This window comes from Sarcophilus harrisii, chromosome 4 (assembly GCF_902635505.1).
Source record: "Sarcophilus harrisii chromosome 4, mSarHar1.11, whole genome shotgun sequence".
NCBI classification, from domain to species: domain Eukaryota; kingdom Metazoa; phylum Chordata; class Mammalia; order Dasyuromorphia; family Dasyuridae; genus Sarcophilus; species Sarcophilus harrisii.
Window position 1 is genome coordinate 195,429,223 of NC_045429.1, and position 22,442 is coordinate 195,451,664.

At 36.5% G+C, this 22,442-nt stretch overlaps 1 protein-coding gene across 2 annotated transcripts in view; it reads left to right on the top strand.

Annotated features, from left to right (window-relative positions):
* The window catches only part of RTN4IP1 (reticulon 4 interacting protein 1), an 88,807-nt gene that overhangs the window by 4,530 nt on the left and 61,835 nt on the right, over positions 1 to 22,442 (top strand). For both annotated transcript variants that reach the window (XM_031964465.1, XM_031964466.1), the window contains exons 2-4: positions 5,114 to 5,265; positions 6,360 to 6,428; positions 7,212 to 7,336. In XM_031964465.1, the coding sequence (XP_031820325.1) occupies positions 5,114 to 5,265; positions 6,360 to 6,428; positions 7,212 to 7,336 (346 nt within the window). The remainder of the gene's footprint in view (positions 1 to 5,113; positions 5,266 to 6,359; positions 6,429 to 7,211; positions 7,337 to 22,442) is intronic.

The window sequence follows — 22,442 nt, forward strand, 5'->3', positions numbered from 1 at the left end:
CCTTAAAATCTAAACTGAATCAAAGCAATCAGTTTCAAATCAACATTTTGTTTTGCATTAACCAAGATGTAAAGGTTCTTTTGTTGTAAGGGTGATGCCTTCATAATCTTTGTCTAGTTTTCTCTGAATAGATCTAGACAGTAACTTAAATCAGGTGGTCAAATACTTCATTTCATAATATTTTGTGCCACAAAACAAGTTTGTCATTTTCATGCATCAACTATTTAGCTGTTTTGAGATTTTTTAAGTGCAGATAGATCATTTGGTCCATACTGTCAACCTAGTTAGCTAGTTTGAATGGATGGCAGTTCATTTGGACCTTTCTCATTATAGCAATATATCAGATCTCAGCTAATGGGAGAGATAGAAAAGTTTTATATCATCTGAAATTCTGCTTTGAGGAATGCCTACTTCTGCTGCCTGTCTTACAGAAATTTCAGTGAATAAGATGCCACTAATCTAAATTTTCTTGGAATTAAACCAAAAAAGGAGGGGAAGAAGCAGTGAAATACTCAACACTATTAAGTTATACATAGCTTTTATCATTTCAAAGTTGTTTTATGTACATTCTTCCTAGATCATCACAATACTCTGAAGTTTTTCCAGTTTTTAGTGCTCTTCTTCCCGAAGGTATTTTTATATTTCTCAGTCATTTGTTTTCACCCCACATACCTCAACGCAGTTCCCCTCCAGATATAAGCTCCTTGAGAGTAGGGATTTTTGTCTTGGAGATTGCCATGATAACCTGTCGCATTTAGTGAATTCTTAATACTTGTTGAATTTAGGTAATGTTGAGCTGTTAGATTAAGCAAGAAGGCAGAAGTCAAACCCAGACCTGTCTCAAAATCTACCGAAATTCCTAATACACCATGCTGTCTCATAAATAATGAATGCCAAGGTGGTGGGGATTGTGATTTTATTTTGTTCATTGGCTACAGAGAATACACTTGAACACTAATGAAATGGCATATGAATATATGGGTTTTTTTTTTTTTGTCATGAGAGAGAAAGGAAGACCAGATGTGAGGGAAGATTATTATTAGATCATAGAATCAAACAGAACCCCCTTCCCTCCCCAACTAATTTATAGCTTGTGTTTTAAAAATTAGATTGCTTTAGAACATATCCCCATAGAAACAGTGTTACAAGTGGGAATTACATTCCCACATGAGCCCTTATGAACCTATTAAATCCTTAATATAGGTGTATTATAATCCTACTGGCATGATCCTTAGGAATATGAGGACTCTGAGGTACAAGTGAGAAGAAGAAAAAGAAAAAATTGTTTACCTTTTTCCCTTTTCCTCACCACAGTGGATTTCTTCTAAAGCATTACCCTGGGCAGAAATTTGAAAATAACTGAAAGTTGCTTTTGGCAGCCTCCCATCTTACATTCTGTACCCTCCTAGGTACATAGAGAATTCACATTGCCCTGAATCTCATTGGAGCACCTCATCTAAGTCTGCTTTAAGCTCTAAATTGCTCAGCTATCTCCTGGTCAAAAATGCCTTTTTGGTCAATGGGGGCTTATCTCACCTAGAGGCTAGGGGAAAATCAATCTTATTGAATAAATTCAAAGTAATACAGAGTTAAGTCAGTAGCAGTTTCAGGGAATGTTATAGCACTGAAGGGCTGCTAGGAAAGGCTACTTGCAGAAGGTAGGATTTGAGCTAAGACTCAAGGAAAGTGGAGGCCAGGAGGCAGTTGAGAAGGGAGAGCATCCCAAGCATATAGAGTTGGCTCCTAACAAGGGACAGAGTTGTCTTGTGCAAGGAGCAGCAAGACTGCTGGATTGTAGTCTGCAAAGGGGCCATGTTATGAAAGACTTTAAAAGCCAAACAGGATTTTATTTTTTATCCTGGGAACAATAGGGAGGCATGAAGTTTAATGAGTAAAGAAATAATATAGTCCGGCCCAAGCATTTAGCAAGATAAGGGGCAGCACCCTGGAGTGGAAACCAAGCTGAAGGCTGTGGCAGTAGTCAGGTGTGAGATGATGAGCAGTAGCTGCCTCAAAGATCTTTGACCAGAGATGTTGAAAAGTTAAAGATTAGCACTTGGCAAAAGATTGGATATGTGGTTGGTTGGGGTAGGTACATGAAGAAAGAAGGAAGATGGATTGACAAATTCAGGAATTCACTGAAGGATATCTGTTTATTGGGATAGAGGTCGACTTGCAGGTGGTCATTCACCTGAAGCCTTTAAAAAGTGACCTCTGAATCAGGGTCCGTTCATTACCTGTGTGATCTTAATCTCTGTGGGTGTTAGTTTTTTTCATAGGTAAAATGAGGTAGTTGAACTAGTTGATGTTGAAAAATAATAATAGCTACCATTATATAACACCTACTATGTGCTAGGCAATGTTCTAAGTGATATTATCTTATATGATTCTCCCAACAACCTAAGGGTTTAGGTGCTATTATTATCCCCATTTTACAGATGAGGAAACTGAAGCAAACAAGTTAAGTGACTTGCCCAGGATCACACATCTAAAGAATTACAGAGGCTAGTTTGAACTTGGGTTTTCCTGACTCTAGGCTTGACACTTCATTATACCACTTTACTAAAGTCCTTTCTACGTCTAAATTTTTGATTTTTAACTGGGAGAGAGCTAAGGTCTTCTCCAGCCTTAAATTCTATGATTCTGTGACCCTGTGATACAGTGGTCTCAAGTTATTTTTGATTGACCTTTGGAATTCCTCCCATCCTAAACTTCATACTATCAGAAGAGAGTAGAGATGTAAGAATTAGGCAATAGTAGAAACAGATGACTTCAAAATTGATTGGATGGCCAGCTTCAGAAAGTCATTGGTAATAGAGTCAGAATGGTGGAAAGACTACACTGCAGTACTCTAGGAATCTGGGTTTTGTTTTCTGTGCTGTTCAACAATCTCCTAATGGCTTTGATAAAGGCATAAATCATATGTTTACCAAATTTGCAGGTGATTCAAAGCTGGGAGGAAGGAGGACTTCCTCCCAGTGGATTACAACCAATGTAATTATATCCTCCTTTGGCCTCTAGTTTTCACAATCAGGCTGCTTAGATTTCTGTTTCTTCTTTCTTCCTGGGAGTGTTAGGTGCTCTAAGCAGAATGAAAATTTATAAATTTCTATTAAGATGGCATATGAGCTAAAATAGTAAGATTTTAATAAACAAGCATACTTAATATTTATACTTCTAAAAAGTCCCTTCTGAAATCATCACATTCTATCAATGATATTGCTCATGATTTTTTTAGAAGTTTCTTTTTTGGAATTGACCCTTAGAACCAATAAATATCCATATTTTCACCTCTTCTCCACCTCCAAGAAACTCCACATATGACTATTTTTTTGTTGTTGTTGTTTAAAAACTGTTATCCAGCTTGACTATCTATCTGCATTATATACCAGATTTGGCCCTAAATACATTTAAGACATTTCTAAAAATATAATCCATGCTCTGATAGCAATAATTGGCATTTATGTAACTTTTAAGATTTGCAGAGTACTTAAAATTGTCATTTGATTTTCACAACAATTAATAAGTACAGAGTTGTGAAGTGACTTACCTTTGGTGATGTAGCTAATGTGTCAGGTGGAATTCAAATTTAAGACTTTTCTTTGACCCCATATCCAATGCTTTTTTTAAAAGCAAAGATTTTTCATCTTTAAAAATAGCTAAAAGAATATGCCTTAGATATGTCATTTTCAAAAGGAAAGAACCAAAAGAATGTTGTTTCCCAAGGTGACTACTTTGAATGCAATAATGAGTTTATATTTAGTGTCTTTCTTTCCTCTCATCCCTCCATCTATCTTAAAATGGAGTATTCTGATTGATGTGGCTGATGTAATACACCCAATGACAGTAGGCACCAATTGAGAGGGTCAGATCATGTGAAGAATTCACAATGGCCATTCTCTTTAGCAAAAGGCAGATTTACTTAGAGAATAATAGGCAACAGGAATGTTAACTATGAAATAGAGTAGGAGACAAGTTGCTCAGTTCTCCAATAGAAAGGGAGCATCTCATAAGGTCAAGGCACATCCTTAGCTGGTGGGCTAAATCCTGAAAGGGACTGAGCGCCCCAATAGAGTTAGCTGTATGTAAGGAGGAGTGGGTCAGCAGAGACCCCCCAAGACTTGATGGGGTTAGGAGAGACCACGTAGTGCCAGTGACTGGATAGACCCAAAGGAGGGCAGTGGCTATGGGATGGGCCATAAAGGTGTAGAGGAAATTTATCAAGTCAGGGACTTGACACAAATTGGATTTCTCCTGTGTGCGCCTTCTTCATGCCTGCCCCAGGGAACAATTTTTATCAGTTATTTTTGTTTCTCTCTGCCCACCACATCCACCATATAGGTGGGCCTCCCCATGAATCCCTTCCAGACTGGAGGTACTGTGGCTTCTCGGTACCTGCCAGACTGGGGTTCCAGTTCCAGCCCTGCTTATGGAGTGAATAGACCCTCAGAAAAGGTCTCTGATAGCAGCTAGTGTTCAGGTGGGGCCTGGGAGGGGTGCTGACAAGATTACTTTGTCACCAAGTGGGCCTTTATTGAAATTCTTACATTGACAGGATTATACCCTTAGCAAAAGATCTTTCTTAAAGGGATCCCACAGCTACTGTATACAGTCAAGAGATCTGGATATGGATGTCAATCCCAACATTCCTTAATCATCAGTTGACTTTCCAAGGCTAGCATCCAGTTTAGCTAGTGTATCTTGCTTTGAGTACTTTCCTATCAAATGGGTCTTTCTCTTTGTCAATTGCTAAAGAACTTTAGTCATATATACATGTCATAAGTACATGACTTGTGCCTATCAATTCTTCCTGAACTTTCCACCTTTGTTACTTATTGTACCCCTTCACTGCCACAAGTTTGCTAATTTACAAGCACTTTTACCCTTGTGAGTCTTAATTTCCTCTTCCATAAAACAAAGATGTAGGGACTGAAAAATTATTTTTTGCTTTAATGTTCTCAGAACCCATTTTACTTCATCACATCTCATGTAACCCAAGGAAGCTAAAGTTCATTTGTTTCTCTTTTATGCTTCTGTGTTATTTTTGAATTTGTTTAAACTTGTTTAGTTCTTTTCATGAATGGAGGAAAATTTGATAAATTATGTTTTATAGGTGGGTATGGAGCAAGAGCTTTAAATATGAAGCGAGATCCACTGATTTTGAAAAACATTGGGCAAGAATTTCCTTTGACCCTGGGCCGGGATGTCTCTGGCGTAGTGATGGAATGTGGGCTTTCTGTCACCTATTTCAAACCTGGAGATCAGGTGATGTAAACTAATACACTGCTCCTGCTTGTTACCTGCTTTACCTATTTTCTCTTTTAATATCTTGAAATTGTTTTTGGGTGACTTCATTCTAAAACAATCATCAGTGAGAGTGTCTGGTTAATGACTTATTTTACTCAAATTACTTCCTGACCTCACCTTTTTGCTTAGTGTTTCCTGGGGCTTTCCATGGGAGAGTTTTAAAATTCTAAAATAATTTCATTCAGCAACATTCATTCCTTGGAAAATGTGCTGTGGACTGACTGCTGTACTAGGCACTCTTGGAGGCCTAATAGAAAGAATATCCATCAAATTTAGGAATGAGGAGACCTTTGCCTTTGCCATAGACTAACCTTGAGACCGATAAACCATGTGACTTCTTTAGACTTGTTTCTACATCAATCAAATTAGAAGAGCTCTTAAGTTTCTTTCAGCATAATGTTATCTGGAATTCTTAGATTGGGTTCTTGCCCTCAAGGAGCTTACCATCCAATAATTTGATTATTGGATTTTCTTAAAATCATACCTTTGTGGGGGGGAGGGTAGGGGAGATTATCTGGAAGACTGGTTTATATAGAAGAATTAACATTTGGGGCTATTATTTCATTTCAGAAGCTCTCAAATGATACTTCTTATCCAGTAGGTTTTCACCTTTAAAATCACTAAAAGTCTGACATAGCTTATTTATGGATATAAATTCCCAGAGTTATATGCTTCTTGTTTTTAGCACTACAGTTTCATTAGGAGTTTTAATAATGAACATTTCAAGCCAGCTGGGTTTTATTTACTTTCAGCTTTTCTCAACTACTTTAGCACAATTCAGACTGTTTACTTAATTTTTTTTAAAGTTTGTTCTTTGGTGAGAAAACAAATATAGTGGGATGTTCTGGCACCAGGCTCCAGTATGATGAGACTACCCACTGATGCATACTGAGTTGTAGATTGACTCCCACTTGAAAATAATTTTGATTATAGTATACATCAGTATTCTGTTGATGTGTACTTTTGGAGAGAAAGAGAGCTCTCTTAGCTTTAGATCAGAATAGAAATTTATTTTAAAATATTTATATTTATATATGGATTTTTTTTTTAAGGTGTGGGCAGCAGTTCCTCCATGGAAACAGGGCACTCTATCAGAATTTGTCGTAGCCAGTGCAAATGAGGTAATTATATGAAGAATTATTTCATGAAATCAAAGAGTAAATTATGACAACATGAAAACATGTGTATTGGGAAACATTGACTAGTTTCAGAGCCCGGTCCATACTTTGGGGGCAGTCATCTGGAAGGAAGTGGAAAGGAACTTTTGTAAGACAGAAGCAGAATTCTGTATGTGTAGGCTCTTCTGACTTCAGAAGATAGGGATTTAGAATAGAGCTCAAAAAATTTCCCTGGTTTTCATGAGAAATAAGAGACTATAGTTGTCCATTCTTAGAAACCAGGAGGCCAAATATTGAAAAGGAAAGGGCTAAGGGAGGGCAGAATATCTGGGAGAGGAAGAGAAAAAATCTTTAGTTTATCACCTAAATGAATGAATAGTTTGGTAAGGAATAAAGTGGTCTTTGGTGTCTCATGGAACCTGTATAAGGCAGATCCACTCATTTGTCTTTGAAAGACCTCTTAACTAAACCTATATTGACAAAGGCTATATAATCATACATAACAATTGGAGCAGCTTTGCTTTTGGAGTTAGGGAAACCTCAAGTCCTGCCTCAAACACATCTTGATTGTGTGACTTTTCAATGTTCTAGGCACTTCTTTAAAATTTATCATTTGTAGAGAAAGTGCTGACTTACATTAATTAATAGAGGAATTTCCCTCATTATTCAACTTATAGGAGTTCTCTATGAATGAATAAATAAGCTTAAAAGTAAGCTTATTTAATTTATTTTGGTGTGAACACATAAGTAATTGCTTGTTCCTGATGTTTTTATCTTCATGTATAGGTATCTCTTAAGCCCAAGTCTCTCACTCACACTGAAGCTGCTTCCTTACCTTATGTTGCTCTCACAGCCTGGTCTGCTCTGAGCAAGGTTGGTGGGCTGAATGACAAGAACTGTAGTGGAAAACGGTAGGAACCCAGACACCTTCTTGGCTTTTGGACCCTGTTCGTCCCCCATGCCTTTCCCCAATGAGTGTTTCAATAGCATCATTCCATTAGAAAGCTGACTACTGACTTATGCAGAGTGGGTCCATTGACATTGGAACATTTGGAGGCAGGCTCCTACTTACAAAAAACTGTGTTTCAAAAATATATTTCTGAGTTGACTTTTTGGAAAATAAAAATATATTTTCCCATAGGTGTTTGTGTTGTACAAAAGACCTGCTCTGATGATTAGCCTCTTTGTGGTATGGGTAAGGATCTAGGTTCTTCAAATATTAGGCCAAAATAGTGCCGATTTTGGTTGAGGTCAACACCATTCTTCCAGTCACCCAGGCCTCCTTCGTCACTTGTTAGCTGCCACATCTTGGCCTTTGTAGCTCTACAATATCTCTCAGGTCTGTTTACTTTTTGCTGTTTGTAGCTGTTACCCTCATCTTGTCTTTGTATCCTTAGTGCCCGGCACATAGTAGTCGCTTAACAAATATTTGTTAATTCATTGATTGAAGGTTTATGAAGGATTTTCCCAGCAAAACCCCTGTGAGGTCGGTTATATATTATTATCCCTATTTTGCCCCTGAAAAGAGGGAGGCTTTCAAATGATATATTTCTGGTTCTGTGACTTATAAGTAGCAGAGTGGGAGCCATATCTTTTGACTTTAAGTCAAGTATTTTATAGCTGAAACCTCTGGCAGGTTCTACCAAGCTGAAAAAGTTTCAATTTTAATCCTGGCTTTGGTCTGGATTTCTGTGGTCTTACAACTAAGATTGAGAGAATTCATTATCAGAGGCTTGACTACTCAGTTAGAAATGTCTTAAATCAGAGCAGCTCTTAGAATCAGTCTACTATGGTATGAAAAAGTAGTGAGTTGCATTACTTATTATTATATACTTTATGTGTATATATGTGTGTGGTGCAGATGTTGTAGTAGTAGTAGTAGTAGTAGTAGTAGTAGTAGTAGTAGTAGTAGTAGTAGTAGTAGTAGTTATAACTAAGAGAAGCAAAAAGTATTTTGCTATAGCATATAGCAGAATTCCTAGCACATAGTTGGCAGTCCTGTTCAGATTCTGTCTGAAGTTCTACTACCTTTGACTTTGTTTCCATTCTTCTGTTTAAAAAATATTTTTAAGCAACTTTTTTTCTTTTTTTTTTGCTGAGGCAATTGGGGTTAAGTAACTTGCCCAGGGTCACACAGCTAGGACATGTTAAAATGTCTGAGATCAAATTTGAACTTAGGTCCTCCTGACTCCAAGGCTGGTGCTCTATCCACTGTACCACCTAGCTGCCCCTAAAAACATTTTAAAATAGAGTTGTAGTCAATTCTTGTATAGTTCTAGTACTGCTGATTTTATTACCTAGTATTAGCCCTTCCCATTTTTTTTTTGTATCTTGCTTAAACATGACATAATAATATATCATTACATTAACAGATCATGATAAAAATATATTCTACCACTAAATATAGAGGTTGTTTCTAATATTTTGCCATTACAAATAAAATAGCTATTAGTATTTGAGTACAAATAGGGTTATATGTTTGATTATTCAAAAGGTGTGATCACTTCTGTGATGTTATATCTCGCCATATTGCTTTCCAAAATATTTACACCCCTGTAAAATTCCACTAGTAATATACAGTTGATCCATATTATTAGTGAATTCTGTATTTGTAAATTTGTCTCTACTTACCAAAAAAATTTTGTAATCCCAAAATCAGTCCCTGTGATGCTTTTACAGTTATTTATGGACATATGCAGAGCAACAACAACACAAATCTAATGCCCACATTTCCTGCTAAGATTGAATAAAGTAATTCTCTGCCTTGCTTGTTTCTCCCATTCTGTTGTAAACAATAAGAAGATATTTTTCATCAATATGAAGGCAATTTCTTTAGTCAGTTTAATTCCATGTTTTTCACATTTTTGTACTTCTTGTAGATGAAGTGCTGAAGCACTATTTTGTGTTTCTGAGCACAAGAAAGCTGTGATCTGCCTTATGGAGACAATTCATGGGTTAGGTAAGCTTCATTCAGGCATGAGTTATAATAGTGTTGGCCCATGAATTCAGTGTTAATAATCCTACAATACAGTATGTCCAGAAAAAGGAAGAGAAAAGTCTGTAATCACTATGGAGGTCTCTCTGGAAAGTGCTAAAGTAAATGCCATGACCAGAAGCTCACAGAAGCCTAACCTGGTATTTCTCCTAGGAGTAGAGTTTCACTGTTGGCTAATTCACTATCCCTGGTGATTTTATAGCATGTAACTACCATGAATGATGAGAGTTGATCGGATTGAGTGCCCAATTTCCCCACAGCTCTGCCAGTGCTAGATCTTTTTTGTTTTCACTTTAATATTTTGGCCAATTTTTCCATTCTAGTGAATGTAAGAGAAATCAAAGGCTTTTTGAAGAATAGTATTATGTGCATTATTACTGTGGGAACTACCCATTGGGTCTAATGTTTTTCTTAAAAAATATATTTGAGTTATACTTTGGGACATTCCAAGAATATATCCTTCATACACCTTTCCTTTGACTTTTCTATAGCCCCAACGTCTTTCCTCTGACCAAAAAGTAAGAATAGCTTGTGGTAGGAATTTCAGTATGTTGGGGAGCTCATGCTATCAGTATAGAGTTAATAAGGGCAGTGAAAAATGTTTAAAAAGTGAAGAATGAGAAATCGCAAGGGGCTGGAACTCTTGCTACTGTAAACCTTGGAGACATTTTTCCACACCATTCATTTTTTTCCTGAGAGTTCCAGGGATTGATTTGCCAACTTCTCTTTCTTCTACCACCATTGTTTCCAACGGTTTTTCATAGCAATCAGGATTTTAGAGCAGGAGGGGTTCCCAGCATTAGATATGCTGTCTAATGCTTTGTAGATGAGGAAAATTTAAACATTCAGAATTTGTTAATAAGAATTATAATCTGTACTTTTATCTCTTAAAGAATTCCTGAAGTGGAAACTCCCTCAATTAATGCAAAGCAAAACCCATCTCTGACTTAATTAAGTTTTAGGGATTTGGATATGAACCATAGAGAGGTTAAAAGCTGGATTTGAAGACAGGTCTTCATGGCTTTCAGCCCTGTACTTTTTTATACAAGACTAAGATTTACAAAGCAGTTTCCTCATAACAATCCTGGGTGGTAGGTGGGACAAATATTATCCTTTCTTTACACAGGAGAAAACCCAGGTGCACAAAAGCAGCATTCAAAATTACATGACAGTTTCTTTCCTTATGTGACTCACCATGAAACACAAAATTCTCAAACTTCTTTCCTTTCCTACTGTCCCCAAGCAAGTATACATTCCTTGTGATGTTTTCTCAGTCTTTTTATTTTTAGTAGTAAAAATTAGAAACTGAATAACATATCCCTACTCCTCTCGCATCTCCCCTCCTCCACTCCCTACCCCCTCCTTAGATACCCTTGGAAAAGACAGGAGTTCACATAGGTGATAATAGTAGCATCTATGGATACTCAAAGGACTGAAGAAAAACTACTTTGTATTTCAGAGAAGCACCTGCTTTGTAATTGTCACAGTATCAGGCTAGCACCTCTGCTGCAGCTGCTGGCCTACTGGGGAGGCACAAAGAATGGCAGAGGCTAGGAAGAAAAATAGCAGTAGCTTTAGGAAGAATGGAGAAGAGGAAAGGGAAATAAAAGACAGCATGAGGTAGAACATAGACCTGGGTTCAGATCCCTCTTCAGACAATTCCAGTCTCCTATGTTAGACTGTATGGCCTTTTGACCCATGACACTGAAATTCCCCTTTGGGGAAGAGGAAATGCAACAGCTACCTATGAATACGACTTTTGCATATGAGAGACACATGGACAACATCAAATGCATGTCATTTCCTAAAGGCTTGATTTCTTTTGAGTTTGGGGAGGTGAGCAGGGACTTTCACTAGAGAAAGTTCCTCTACTATCCTAGTCTTATTCACAATGCAACCATCTGACTACATCATATTAGTTTGGATTTCTCTCTCATGAAAACCATAGCAAAAGCTGCTGAGTGACTTTTTATTTATTTTTTATTTTTTTAATAACTTTTTATTGACAGAACCCATGCCAGGGTAAGTTTTTACAACATTATCCCTTGCACTCACTTCTGTTCCTATTTTTCCCTTCCCTCTCTCCACCCCCTCCCCCAGATGACAAGCAGTCCTATACATGTTAAATAAGTTACAGTAGATCTTGGATACAATATATGTGTGCAGAACCGAACAGTTCTCTTGTGTTTACATTCATTTCCTAGTGTTCTTTCTTTGGGTCTAGCTGCTTCTGTCCATTCTTGATCAATTGAAACTAAGTTAGATCTTCTCTTTGTCGAAGAAATCCACTTCCATCAGAATACATCCTCATACAGTATCGTTGTTGAGGTATATAATGATCTCCTGGTTCTGCTCATTTCACTCAGCATCAGTTCATGTAAGTCTCACCAATCCTCTCTGTATTCATCCTGCTGGTCATTTCTTACAGAACAATAATATTCCATAACATTCATATACCACAATTTGCCCAACCATTCTCCAACTGATGGGCATCCATTCATTTCCAGCTTCTAGCCACTACAAACAGGGCTACCACAAACATTTTGGCACATACTGGTCCCTTTCCCTTTTTTAGTATCTCTTTGGGGTATAAGCCCAATAGAAACACTGCTGGATCAAAGGGTATGCACAGTTTGATAACTTTTTGAGCATAGTTCCAAATCGCTCTCCAGAATGGCTGGATGTATTCACAATTCCACCAACAATGTATCAGTGTCCCTGTTTTCCCACATCCCCTCCAACATTCTGCATTATCTTTCCCTGTCATTCTGGCCAATCTGACAGGTGTATAGTGGTATCTCAGAGTTGTCTTAATTTGCATTTCTCTGATTAATAATGATTTGGAACACTCATATGAGTGGTAATAGTTTCAATTTCATCATCTGAGAATTGTCTGTTCATATCCTTTGACCATTTATCAATTGGAGAATGGCTTGATTTCTTATAAATTAGAGTCAATTCTCTATATATTTTGGAAATGAGGCCTTTATCAGAACCTTTGACTGTAAAAATGTTTTCCCAGTTTATTGTTTCCCTTCTAATCTTGCCTGCATTAATTTTGTTTGTACAAAAACTTTTCAATTTGATATAATCAAAATTTTCTATTTTGTAGTCAATAGTGATCTCTAGTTCTTCTTTGGTCATAAATTCCTTCCTCTTCCACAGGTCTGAGAGGTAAACTATCCTATGCTCTTCCAATTTATTTATAATCTCATTCTTTATGCCTAGGTCATGAACCCATTTTGACCTTATCTTGGTGTACGGTGTTAAGTGTGGGTCAATGCCTAGTTTCTGCCATACTAATTTCCAATTTTCCCAGCAATTTTTGTCAAATAATGCATTCTTATCCCCAAAACTGGGATCTTTGGGTTTGTCAAACACTAGATAATTAAAGTTATTGGCTGTTTTGTCCTTTGAACCTAACCTATTCCATTGATCAACTAGTCTATTTCTTAGCCAATACCAGATGGTTTTAGTAACCGCTGCCTTATAATATAATTTTAGATCTGGTACAGCTAGGCCACTTTCATTTAATTTTTTTTTCATAAATTCCCTTGAAATTCTTGACCTTTTGTTTTTCCATTAGAACTTTGTTGTTATTTTTTCTAGGTCATCAAAATAGTTTTTGGGAAGTCTGATTGGTATAGCGCTAAATAAATAGATTAGTTTAGGTAGTATTGTCATCTTTATTATATTTGCTCACCCAATCCAAGAGCATTTAATATTTTTCCAGTTAGTTAGATCAGACTTAATTTGTGTGGCAAGTGTTTTGTAGTTTTCCTCATAAAGTTTCTGATTTTCCCTTGGCAGATAGATTCCTAAATATTTTATACTATCAGTAGTTACTTTAAATGGAATTTCTCTTTGTAACTCTGACTTTTGGATTTTGTTAGTGATATATAAGAATGCTGATGGCTTATGTGGGTTTATTTTATAACCAGCAACTTTGCTAAAGTTGTGGATTATTTCTAATAACTTTTTAGTAGAATCTCTAGGGTTCTCTAAGTATACCATCACTGAGTGACTTTTTAAAAGATTTATTGTTATTTATTATGTTATTTTTAAAATTTATATTTTGCCTTTTTTTTTTTTTTAATGTTTCAGCATCTGATTTTTTCATTAGACCCATCTAAGACTATTTTAGGCCTTGAACTAAATGATCTGAGGTCTTTTCTAGCTCCAGTACTCCATAAGATGATATCTAGTGAAATTTGTAGGGTTTTTTTTATGACTTACTTAATCCAGAAGATATTAAGCCCATTTGCTGCCTTCTCCCCTCTATCCTGTCTTCCCCCCCCCCCAAAAAAAAACAAAAAAACAACGAATGAACAAAACAAATAAAAGCCAGACATCTACATTGCAGTCAGCGAGTAGCACTGATTGAGTTCACCATGATAAATGAGATGGGTTTTTTCGCTCTCCCCAAGCACGCTTTGGAATTGGATCAGACAAATATACCTATGGAAAAAAGACCTTGTCCTCCTTTGCTTCAATTCCATGTGTGTTCATATAGAATTTTAGAATGTTTTAGACACAATACATAAGGGATTAGGAGACTTCATTTGTTTCCAGTCTAAATTATTAATATTAATAACTTACTTTACCAGCACTTACCAAGTACTTTCTGTGGATGGTACAACAATCCTGGGAGGCAATTAATGCAGGTATTGTTAGCCCCATTTTACAGCCCATTTTGCTGAAGAAACAGGCTTATTATCATGGTTAAATGAATTTTCCCAGGGTCACATAATTACTAAATATCAGAACTGGGATTTGAATCTAATTTTCCTCAGATTCCCAAGTTTCACACTCTTTGCTTCACATCTTACTATCTACTAACTAGCTGTGTGATTCTAGGCATGTTAGTTACCTTGTTTTTAGGTTTCTTTGAGGGATGTGGAGAGGAATTGTGAAAACAGTGTACTTTTTGTTAAGGCAAAGCTTTCCAGATTAACAATGGAGTTTATTTCTCTCTTCCTGCTAGTTCCTTCCTTGCTTTTATTAAAATGGTTATATGTGTGCAAGAACTGAGGTTTAGTGAATTGGAGGAAAAATTTAATCTCTATGTTCTGATGATATCATGTCATTTTTGTCCTCACATTTTGATATTCACAGAAACCCTCAAGTAAAATTTTTTTTTATATCAGACAGCAGCCCATCCATTATTCTTCATGACTTATTCAGTAGAAATACATAGATAAGGTGGTATTCAGTATTAATAAGATTTTTTAACATAAGTTTTCACACCTAAATTTTCTTCTTGGATCTGGGAAAGATCTGATACAATTTGTTTATTATTGGTTATGTCATAAAGCTTTTAGATTTTTCTTGTCCTGCCTAAAATTTGTTTCCTGATGGGAAAGCTATGCCTTATCTTCGCCTGCTGGAAGCACTAGAGATTGGACTCTTCATATTGCAATATTTAACTTATTTTAAACCCTTGAAAATAGTGAATTTAGAGAATTTTCATATTTTCATTCCTAAGAATAGACTTTATGACATAAAAATCAGAGAAGGTTGGGCCAAGAAAGAATCATGGATGATTCTGTTTCTGTGCTCAGGCCCAGGCTAAAAGGTAGCACTTTTATTTATATGAGTACAAGGGTGTTCTACTGGCCAGAATGTGTTTGGTACTGTTAGGTTCTTTGCCCCAGTAAAACATGCCTTCTCGGGCACATATTTTGTTTTGTTGGGTTTTTGTTTTCTTTTGTTTTGTTTTTTTAGTTTGCTCTCATTTAATTATAGGATTGTTAGCCCATTTATAAATCATTTATGACTTCCCTGCAATTTGTTTCCTTTCATCTGTTTTCATGCTGAGAGATGGACTAAAAACAAGGGAGTAGACTTTCTAGCTTTCTCTCTATTTCTGAGATTTTCTTTGTTTCTCTGGTGGGTGTAGTTTGAAGTCTTGGGGCATCTTTTGTTACTGAGCTCCACCGAAGCCTTTAGGATTTAGTAGATTGGCATTTGTACCAAAAACTGTATTCATGACAGAATATAAAATTATTTTGTGTCTTTCATGTACAGGTGGGGTGGCTGGGGAAAATCATGAAGGTGAAACATGTCTCTTTTAAAGAGACTTGAGAACACACATATAGGCTCAGCTGTATCAAAGAATGCCAACTTCTTTCCACAGACTCAGAGTTGAAAGGGACCTCAGAAATCTTCCTGTGCAACTTCCCCTTCTGGAGTTGAGGACTGGGGGGGAGGAGTCTCTTTGTTATTTTCTTTTATTTAAAATGATTCATTGATGTTCTTTATTTTTACATACCAGCCATTTTCAGCTATCAGTCAGTGACCTACCTACTATAGGTCAGATATTAAGTGACTAGGATCACATGAGGAAACTCAGCTAGTGGGAAGAGGTCTGGATCTGAATTCAAATCCAATCTTAGATACTTACTAGCAGTGTGACTCTGGCAGTTCACATAACCTCTACTTGACTCAGTTTCCTTATTTATAAAATGGAGATAATAAGGCCTGCATTTTAGGATTGTTTGAGAATCAAATGAGATAATAGTTGAATAGTATTTAAACATAATTAGTGCTGTGTAAATGTTAGCTGTCATTTTTAGCTATTATTACCAATGCAGATAGGTACATTCTCTGCAAATTGAGTTCTAAAGAGCTTCAGAGAGCACTGAAAGTTTAAATGATTTGCCTGGAGGCACTGTAGCATGTGAAAGTCAAAGGTAAAATTTGAACCTAGGTCTTTGAAGTCAGCTCTCTAACTTTTGGGCCATGCTGCTTCTGAGAATACAAATAGAAAATGAGAGGACCATTGCCTTGAAGCAAATTATATTTGGTATACAGGGTATTACCTGTTCCCAACCCCCTCTTCCTCTCTCCAAAAAAAAAAAAACCAAACCAAAACTACTCAAGGAATACCAGCCACACTTACTGAATCTCTGTGACTGTATAAGCAACATTTTGTTCCTTACTTTCCCAACCTCTAATAAGAGTGCCTCCTCATCTCTTTGTTCAGGACTAACGTTGGTCAGTATTTTTACTCAGTGTTGAGCTTCAATTTCGTGTTCTATTTATATTATTTTATATTTACATCACATTGTTTTTTGTGTATATAGCATCCTCCTGAACTGCTTACTTTAACAGGTCATACAAACTCCTCAATTTATGGATGTGAAAACTGGCTCAGAGGGATTAAATGAATACCAAAGGTGACACAGCAACCTAAGTGTTGGAAATAAGATATAAGTGAGGTCTCCTAACTCTAGTGTTCTTTCACTTATGTCATATTATCTCCCAGCCATCATATTTGGCTGTAATGTTTTAGTGCTATGCAAAAGCTTGAGGCTTCAGAAATCATATTCCTAATCTGCTGACTCAGTGTATACACCCATGATTCTTGGCAAAATGGGATAAGGTGGTGATCTCTTTTAGGGTTGTAAGTAGCCATGAACAAATAATCACAAAGTACTTTAGAGAATAAGTGGCATGTCAGAACTAAATAACAGGTGAAGTCATAATGGGAAAGAAACCAAAATTGATTTAATATCTAAAGTAGCTAGAGAGAGAAGAAAAAATCAGGTAGAAATAAAAGAACAACCCAAATTCAGACTTTGATCTCTATTTCTCATCTCATATAGATTTTTCACTAGTTTATTAAATCATAGAATGTTAAATCACCTAATCCAGTTCTCTAATTTCATAGATAAGGAAACAGCCCAGAAAACTGTGGTACTTATTTAAGCATCACACAGCTAGGAGATGGAAGGCCCAAGCTTAAATCCTCACCCAGTGGAGAACTATGTTGATGAATGCATTTCCTTGTTTTTGCTAATGTAGATGATCCTTTCACTTATGCAAATCACAATATCTCTGTGTTTCTTTCTTTCCATAAGTTCTCCATGAGGGGTTCACAGAATATATCAGTGACCTTCTATTTCTTTTAATGACTAAGGAGTGCTACACTAGCATCTGAACTGTTGATCCCTGAGCTTTCACTATTACTATGTGGTCAGTGACCTTCATTCTTCATTTCTCTGTGTCATCCATAATGTCTTTTACATTACTTCTAAGGTATATAAGTCATCAGTAACATGCTGCTGCCAGCCAAGCATCTTTCCATTGCTTTTGGCAATGAAACCTTTGGCAGTGATCTTACAAGGTCATGGCGTTTTAGTGAGTTGCAACCATATAGCATCACTTGGATAATGTTGACATTAAAGAGATGGCTTTTACATTAATGAGCATCTTGAGATCATTGTAAAATATTGTATAATTTGGCAAATGTCACATAGCCCAGTGACTTTATATAACTCTGGGTTCAGTTCATTGTCCACTTACAGTGTCTGTTTTGATTATATAGACAAATCAGTAGATGGATGTGTATGAATGGATGAATATGCAAAAAACTTAAGTTTTGTTGGTGTGGGGATTTCCTGGTGTGGGAACTAGTTCCATTCACATAAATTGAAACTTATCTATAATTTAGAACTATGCATACACATTATGTATACATGTGTATATATAGACTGTATGTCTGCTATACAAAATTGCTTAAAATATATATATATACATGTACATTGTATGTTTATATTCTCTCTCTCTATATATATATATATATATGTGTGTGTGTATATATATATATATATGTATATAAAATATATAAAGTAGCATTTGTCGTAGTCTAGGCAATATGTTTTTTTTAAATTTCCTTTCTTTTTCCAGTAAAGATAGTAAGACTAGTTTTCTGCTTCTGCTCTCATTTCACTTAAAAGGCTCTGTTGTTTTGAAGTCGGGTACAATTAGTGCAGCAGCACCTATAAATAGCATCATTTGGAGATAGTGCTAAGGCTATCACTATCCTGGAGAACATTGGGAGGAGTATAACAGAGCCAGAAAAAAGGACATGTCCTGGTTTTCAAAACAGAGAAGAGGTAGAATCTGTAAACTATGGGCCAGTGAGCTTTTGCTTCAATTCCTGGCAGATTCTTATAATGTATTATTAAAGGCATGGCTGGTGAACCTATAAAAAAGGAATCTGTGATCACAAACAGCCAATATGGCTCCATCAAGAACAGGTCCTGCCAGACTAATCTAATTTCCTTTTTGTCAGGATTATGAGACAAATAGATTATGGGAATGCTAGATGCAGTTTCCTTGATTTGGCCCAAAGCATTTGACCATGCTATTCTTGTGGAAAAGATGTAGCCATATGAAGTAGAAGCTAACACAGTTATAGTGGGTTCCCTCTCATTAGAGGTCTTCAAGCAAAGACATAGATTATAGAGAGAATGCCTGTTCAGGTACCGGTTGTAATGACTAACTTCTGAGGTCCCTTCCAACTCTGAGCCTCTGAAAATCTTGACATTAATAGTACTTAGTATAGGGCATCATGTATATATACATCATGTGTATAATAAATACTTGTTTGTTGATCGTTGGAATAGGGAATTCTTTGGACTCTTGTGTAAGATATCACTCTACAGCAGAAGTATCAAACAAGACTCCTGAGTGCAACCTGAACCAGATTAAAATGTAATTGAGAAATAGTCAACAAAATAGATGAAAATATTATAAAGTATAGATAATATAATATGCAATTTTCAAAGTCGAAATGTGGCCCATAGAGATTTTTTTTTTTTTTTGGCTGAGGCAATTGGGGTTAAGTGACTTACCCAGGTCACATAGCTAAGAGAAGTGTTTTAAGTATCTGAGGTCACATTTGAACTCAGGTCCTCCTGACTTCACTGTGTCATCTAGCTGCCCCCCCTCCCCCCAATAGAGATTCTTAAGTGAATCCCATTTTTAGTTTTTTGACACTAAAAAACTAGAAGACTTTAGGTGAAAGTGTCTTTTTCTCTATCAGTGCCCAGCTGGTAGTCTGTAGTTGAGGATTGGTGTAGTGTGTGTGACAGCAGGGCAGGGGAGTCAGAGGAACCCTATGATGTCAACTATAGTGTCAATCCTGTGTAAATAGGAGACCAAGACCAGAGCAGAGATAACAGAAGGAAGGATAGGAAGATAGGGGTTAGAGGCGATGGTAGTAAGACAAAGGGGTCAGATGAAAGGAAAAGAAATTGTGACCTGACACATCTTCTGAGTACAGGATTTTGGGAAGTACCATAGTTATGGATAATGGGGATTTCTGAGGTGTCACCATCCTTCTGGATAGCCAGATGGTAGAGTAGAGAGTATTGGTCTTGGGATCAGACTGGAGTTCAAATCTTGTGAGTCACTTTCTAGCTGTGTAACCCTAGAAAAAGGACTTAATTGCCCTCAACCTCAATTTCTTCATCTACAAAATAGAAATAATAAAATTCTCTACTTTACAGAGTTGTCTTGAGAAGCAAATGAGTAAATATGTATAAAGCTCCTTGTAAACCTTGAAGTATCCTTTAGTTTTTAGTTATTATTTTTGGAATTGAAAAGGTTATTGATATGGAGTGAAAGGGATGTGTTTATATATATCTCTATATCTTTATATCTCTATGTGTCTATATCTTTGTATCTGTGTCTATAACTTTTGTCTATTTATGTCTATATATTTATGTCTGTATCTATAATATATATATCTTTACATCTATGTCTATATCTATCTTTGTTTACCTATATGTGTGTGTATATCTTTATATTTGTTTCTATATATCTGCGTCTATATATCTGTCATTATATCTATATCTGTGTGTGTGTGTGTGTGTGTGTGTGTGTGTGTGTGTGTGTGTGTTTTCTCTCTCTCTTGCAGTTCCAGTCAGGGATTGTGGTAGACAAGGTGATGAGCTAAGGGGTGAGAATTGTTTGCACAAGCAGGGAGAATGGCCTGGAAGCTGGCACATCAGAGCAACAAGGATCCAGAATGGGTGATAGATACAGATGGAATACAATGTGGTACATTGGAAAGGATACTGGGTGTAGAATGAGAAGATCCAAGTTTAAATTCTACCTCTATCAATTGATCTTGGGCAAGTTACTTAATCTCTGTTGAGCCAGTTTTCTCTTCTATAAAATGAAAGAGTCAGACTAGATGGCCTCTCAATTCCTTTTCCATCCCCTAAGTCTGTAATCTTATGGGAACCTCACAAAAAGAGAGGTTTCTCAGTAACAGTGGCAGAAGGAAGGTTTGAAGGTGACAATAGAGAGCAAAGATGGACCAGTTCTTTCTGACTCTGTGATAGGGAATCAAAGGGGAAGGCTTAAGGAATAGGGGAGAGGATAATAGTACTGAGGTGGTTAAGTTTCCATGAGCCACAAAAGAGACTGTGGATGAAGGGAATCTTTTTGCTGAGTTAGTGAAGATTCCAGAAGTCATAAAGGAAAAGAAACAGAAGCAGATATGTGCTATGGAGGAATAGAACTGAGATGGGAATGAATGAATGAAAAAAGGCATTTAAGTTCTTATTCATGTGCCAAGCACTCAGAGAATACAGGAAGTTGGTGTAGAGAAAGGACTTTTTTCTCAGGAAAAATTGATTCTGAATCACTAGGTTTAGGATCATAGGAAGGGAAAATGTACTTTTGGCTAGGGCTTCTATCTATCAGGGTACTGATGATGATGGGCATAATTGTATGATGGCCTAATATTACCTAAAATATTTAGAAATCCAAACTTGAGCAGCAAAAAAAGAACATTTCCATCTACACAGAACATAAATATTTAACTTTCTATGAAGCCCTCAGCCCTATTTTATACAGCTTGATTTTTAAAAATATATAACAAATTCTACACATGACTTTCAAAACCATACTGCTTGTCAATGCTTCTTCTAAACTTCCTTCTGTTCTCTCAGGTCTTAAAAAATGTTTCATTAGCTCTTATTATTATTATTATTGCCAATTCCCTACCCTTACACTTATCGGAAGTTTAAAAAAAAAAAAAAACCTTAGAGAAAGTAATGCATAAAAAGGGAGCTTCTTACAGATTACCATAGTCAAACATACGAATTCATTCAGAGGCCTTATCCAAGAATGTAGCTCTCTTTCTACATCTGATATCTCTCACCTTTCCAGTCTTTTGGAGACATGGTTGGTCATTGTATTGATAAGAGTTAGGGATTTCAAAATTTTTCTTATATAAAGTGTTTTAGTTCTGCTCCCTTCTCTCTGTGTCTTGGCAATACATAAACTGGTCCAAAATGGACTCCAAATTATCTCGTTCATTTTCACTGGAAATAAAAGGAGAAAACCTTTAAGACATTACTATTTCCTCCAACTATAATTCTATCACTCTGTTCCCTTAACTGATAAACCCTTAGGAAGAATAATGTCCACTTACTACCTCTACTTGGTATAACATAACTTCTAACCCCACCACTCTACTAAAACTGTTTTCTCAAAAGTTACCAATTAGCTTACTTAACCATCTTAATTGCTAAATCTGAGGGTCTGTTCTCATGCCTTACACTTTGGGATTTTCGGCAGTTTTTGTCTCTGCTAGTCAACCTTTTACTCTGTCCTAGCCTCTCCTTTGGCTTCCATGTCATAGATCTATGAAGGTTTTCTTTCTGCTTCTGTAATAACTCATTTCTGATCTCTGGTTAGCTGAATTGGAGCTGCCATTATCTCAGGGTCCTCTCATCTGTGTATCCTTTCTTGTAGTTTTGTATTCACTTTGATGACGGCTGTAGCCATTCAGGGCTCTGACAACACAGGAAGCTGATTCTGAAATACAGCAATGTCAATAACCAGTCATTTCCTGCTTCTTGATGAATTGAATAGTTAATTGCATTTCCAGTGAGGTTACATGGTGCTCATCATATCCAGACTGTGTACCACAACAAATATGTCACCTGGGAAAGCATCCTTTACATAATGCAGAAGAGCTCCTTAAATATTTGTTGGATGAATGGGGTTTGAATAGGTTCTTCCATCAAGCTTATTAAAACAACATGTTCTGCCAGTGAACACCCATTTGAAGGGATCTTTTGGGAACTATCAGCAATCTTTTCTATCTCCCTCAAAAGAGCTTGGGAGGATCCAACAGTAGTAATTATCCTTTTCCGTTGTGTAATTCAGAATCATGAAAGGAACCCCTTCCTGTCATCCGCTATCAGTAAGCCATG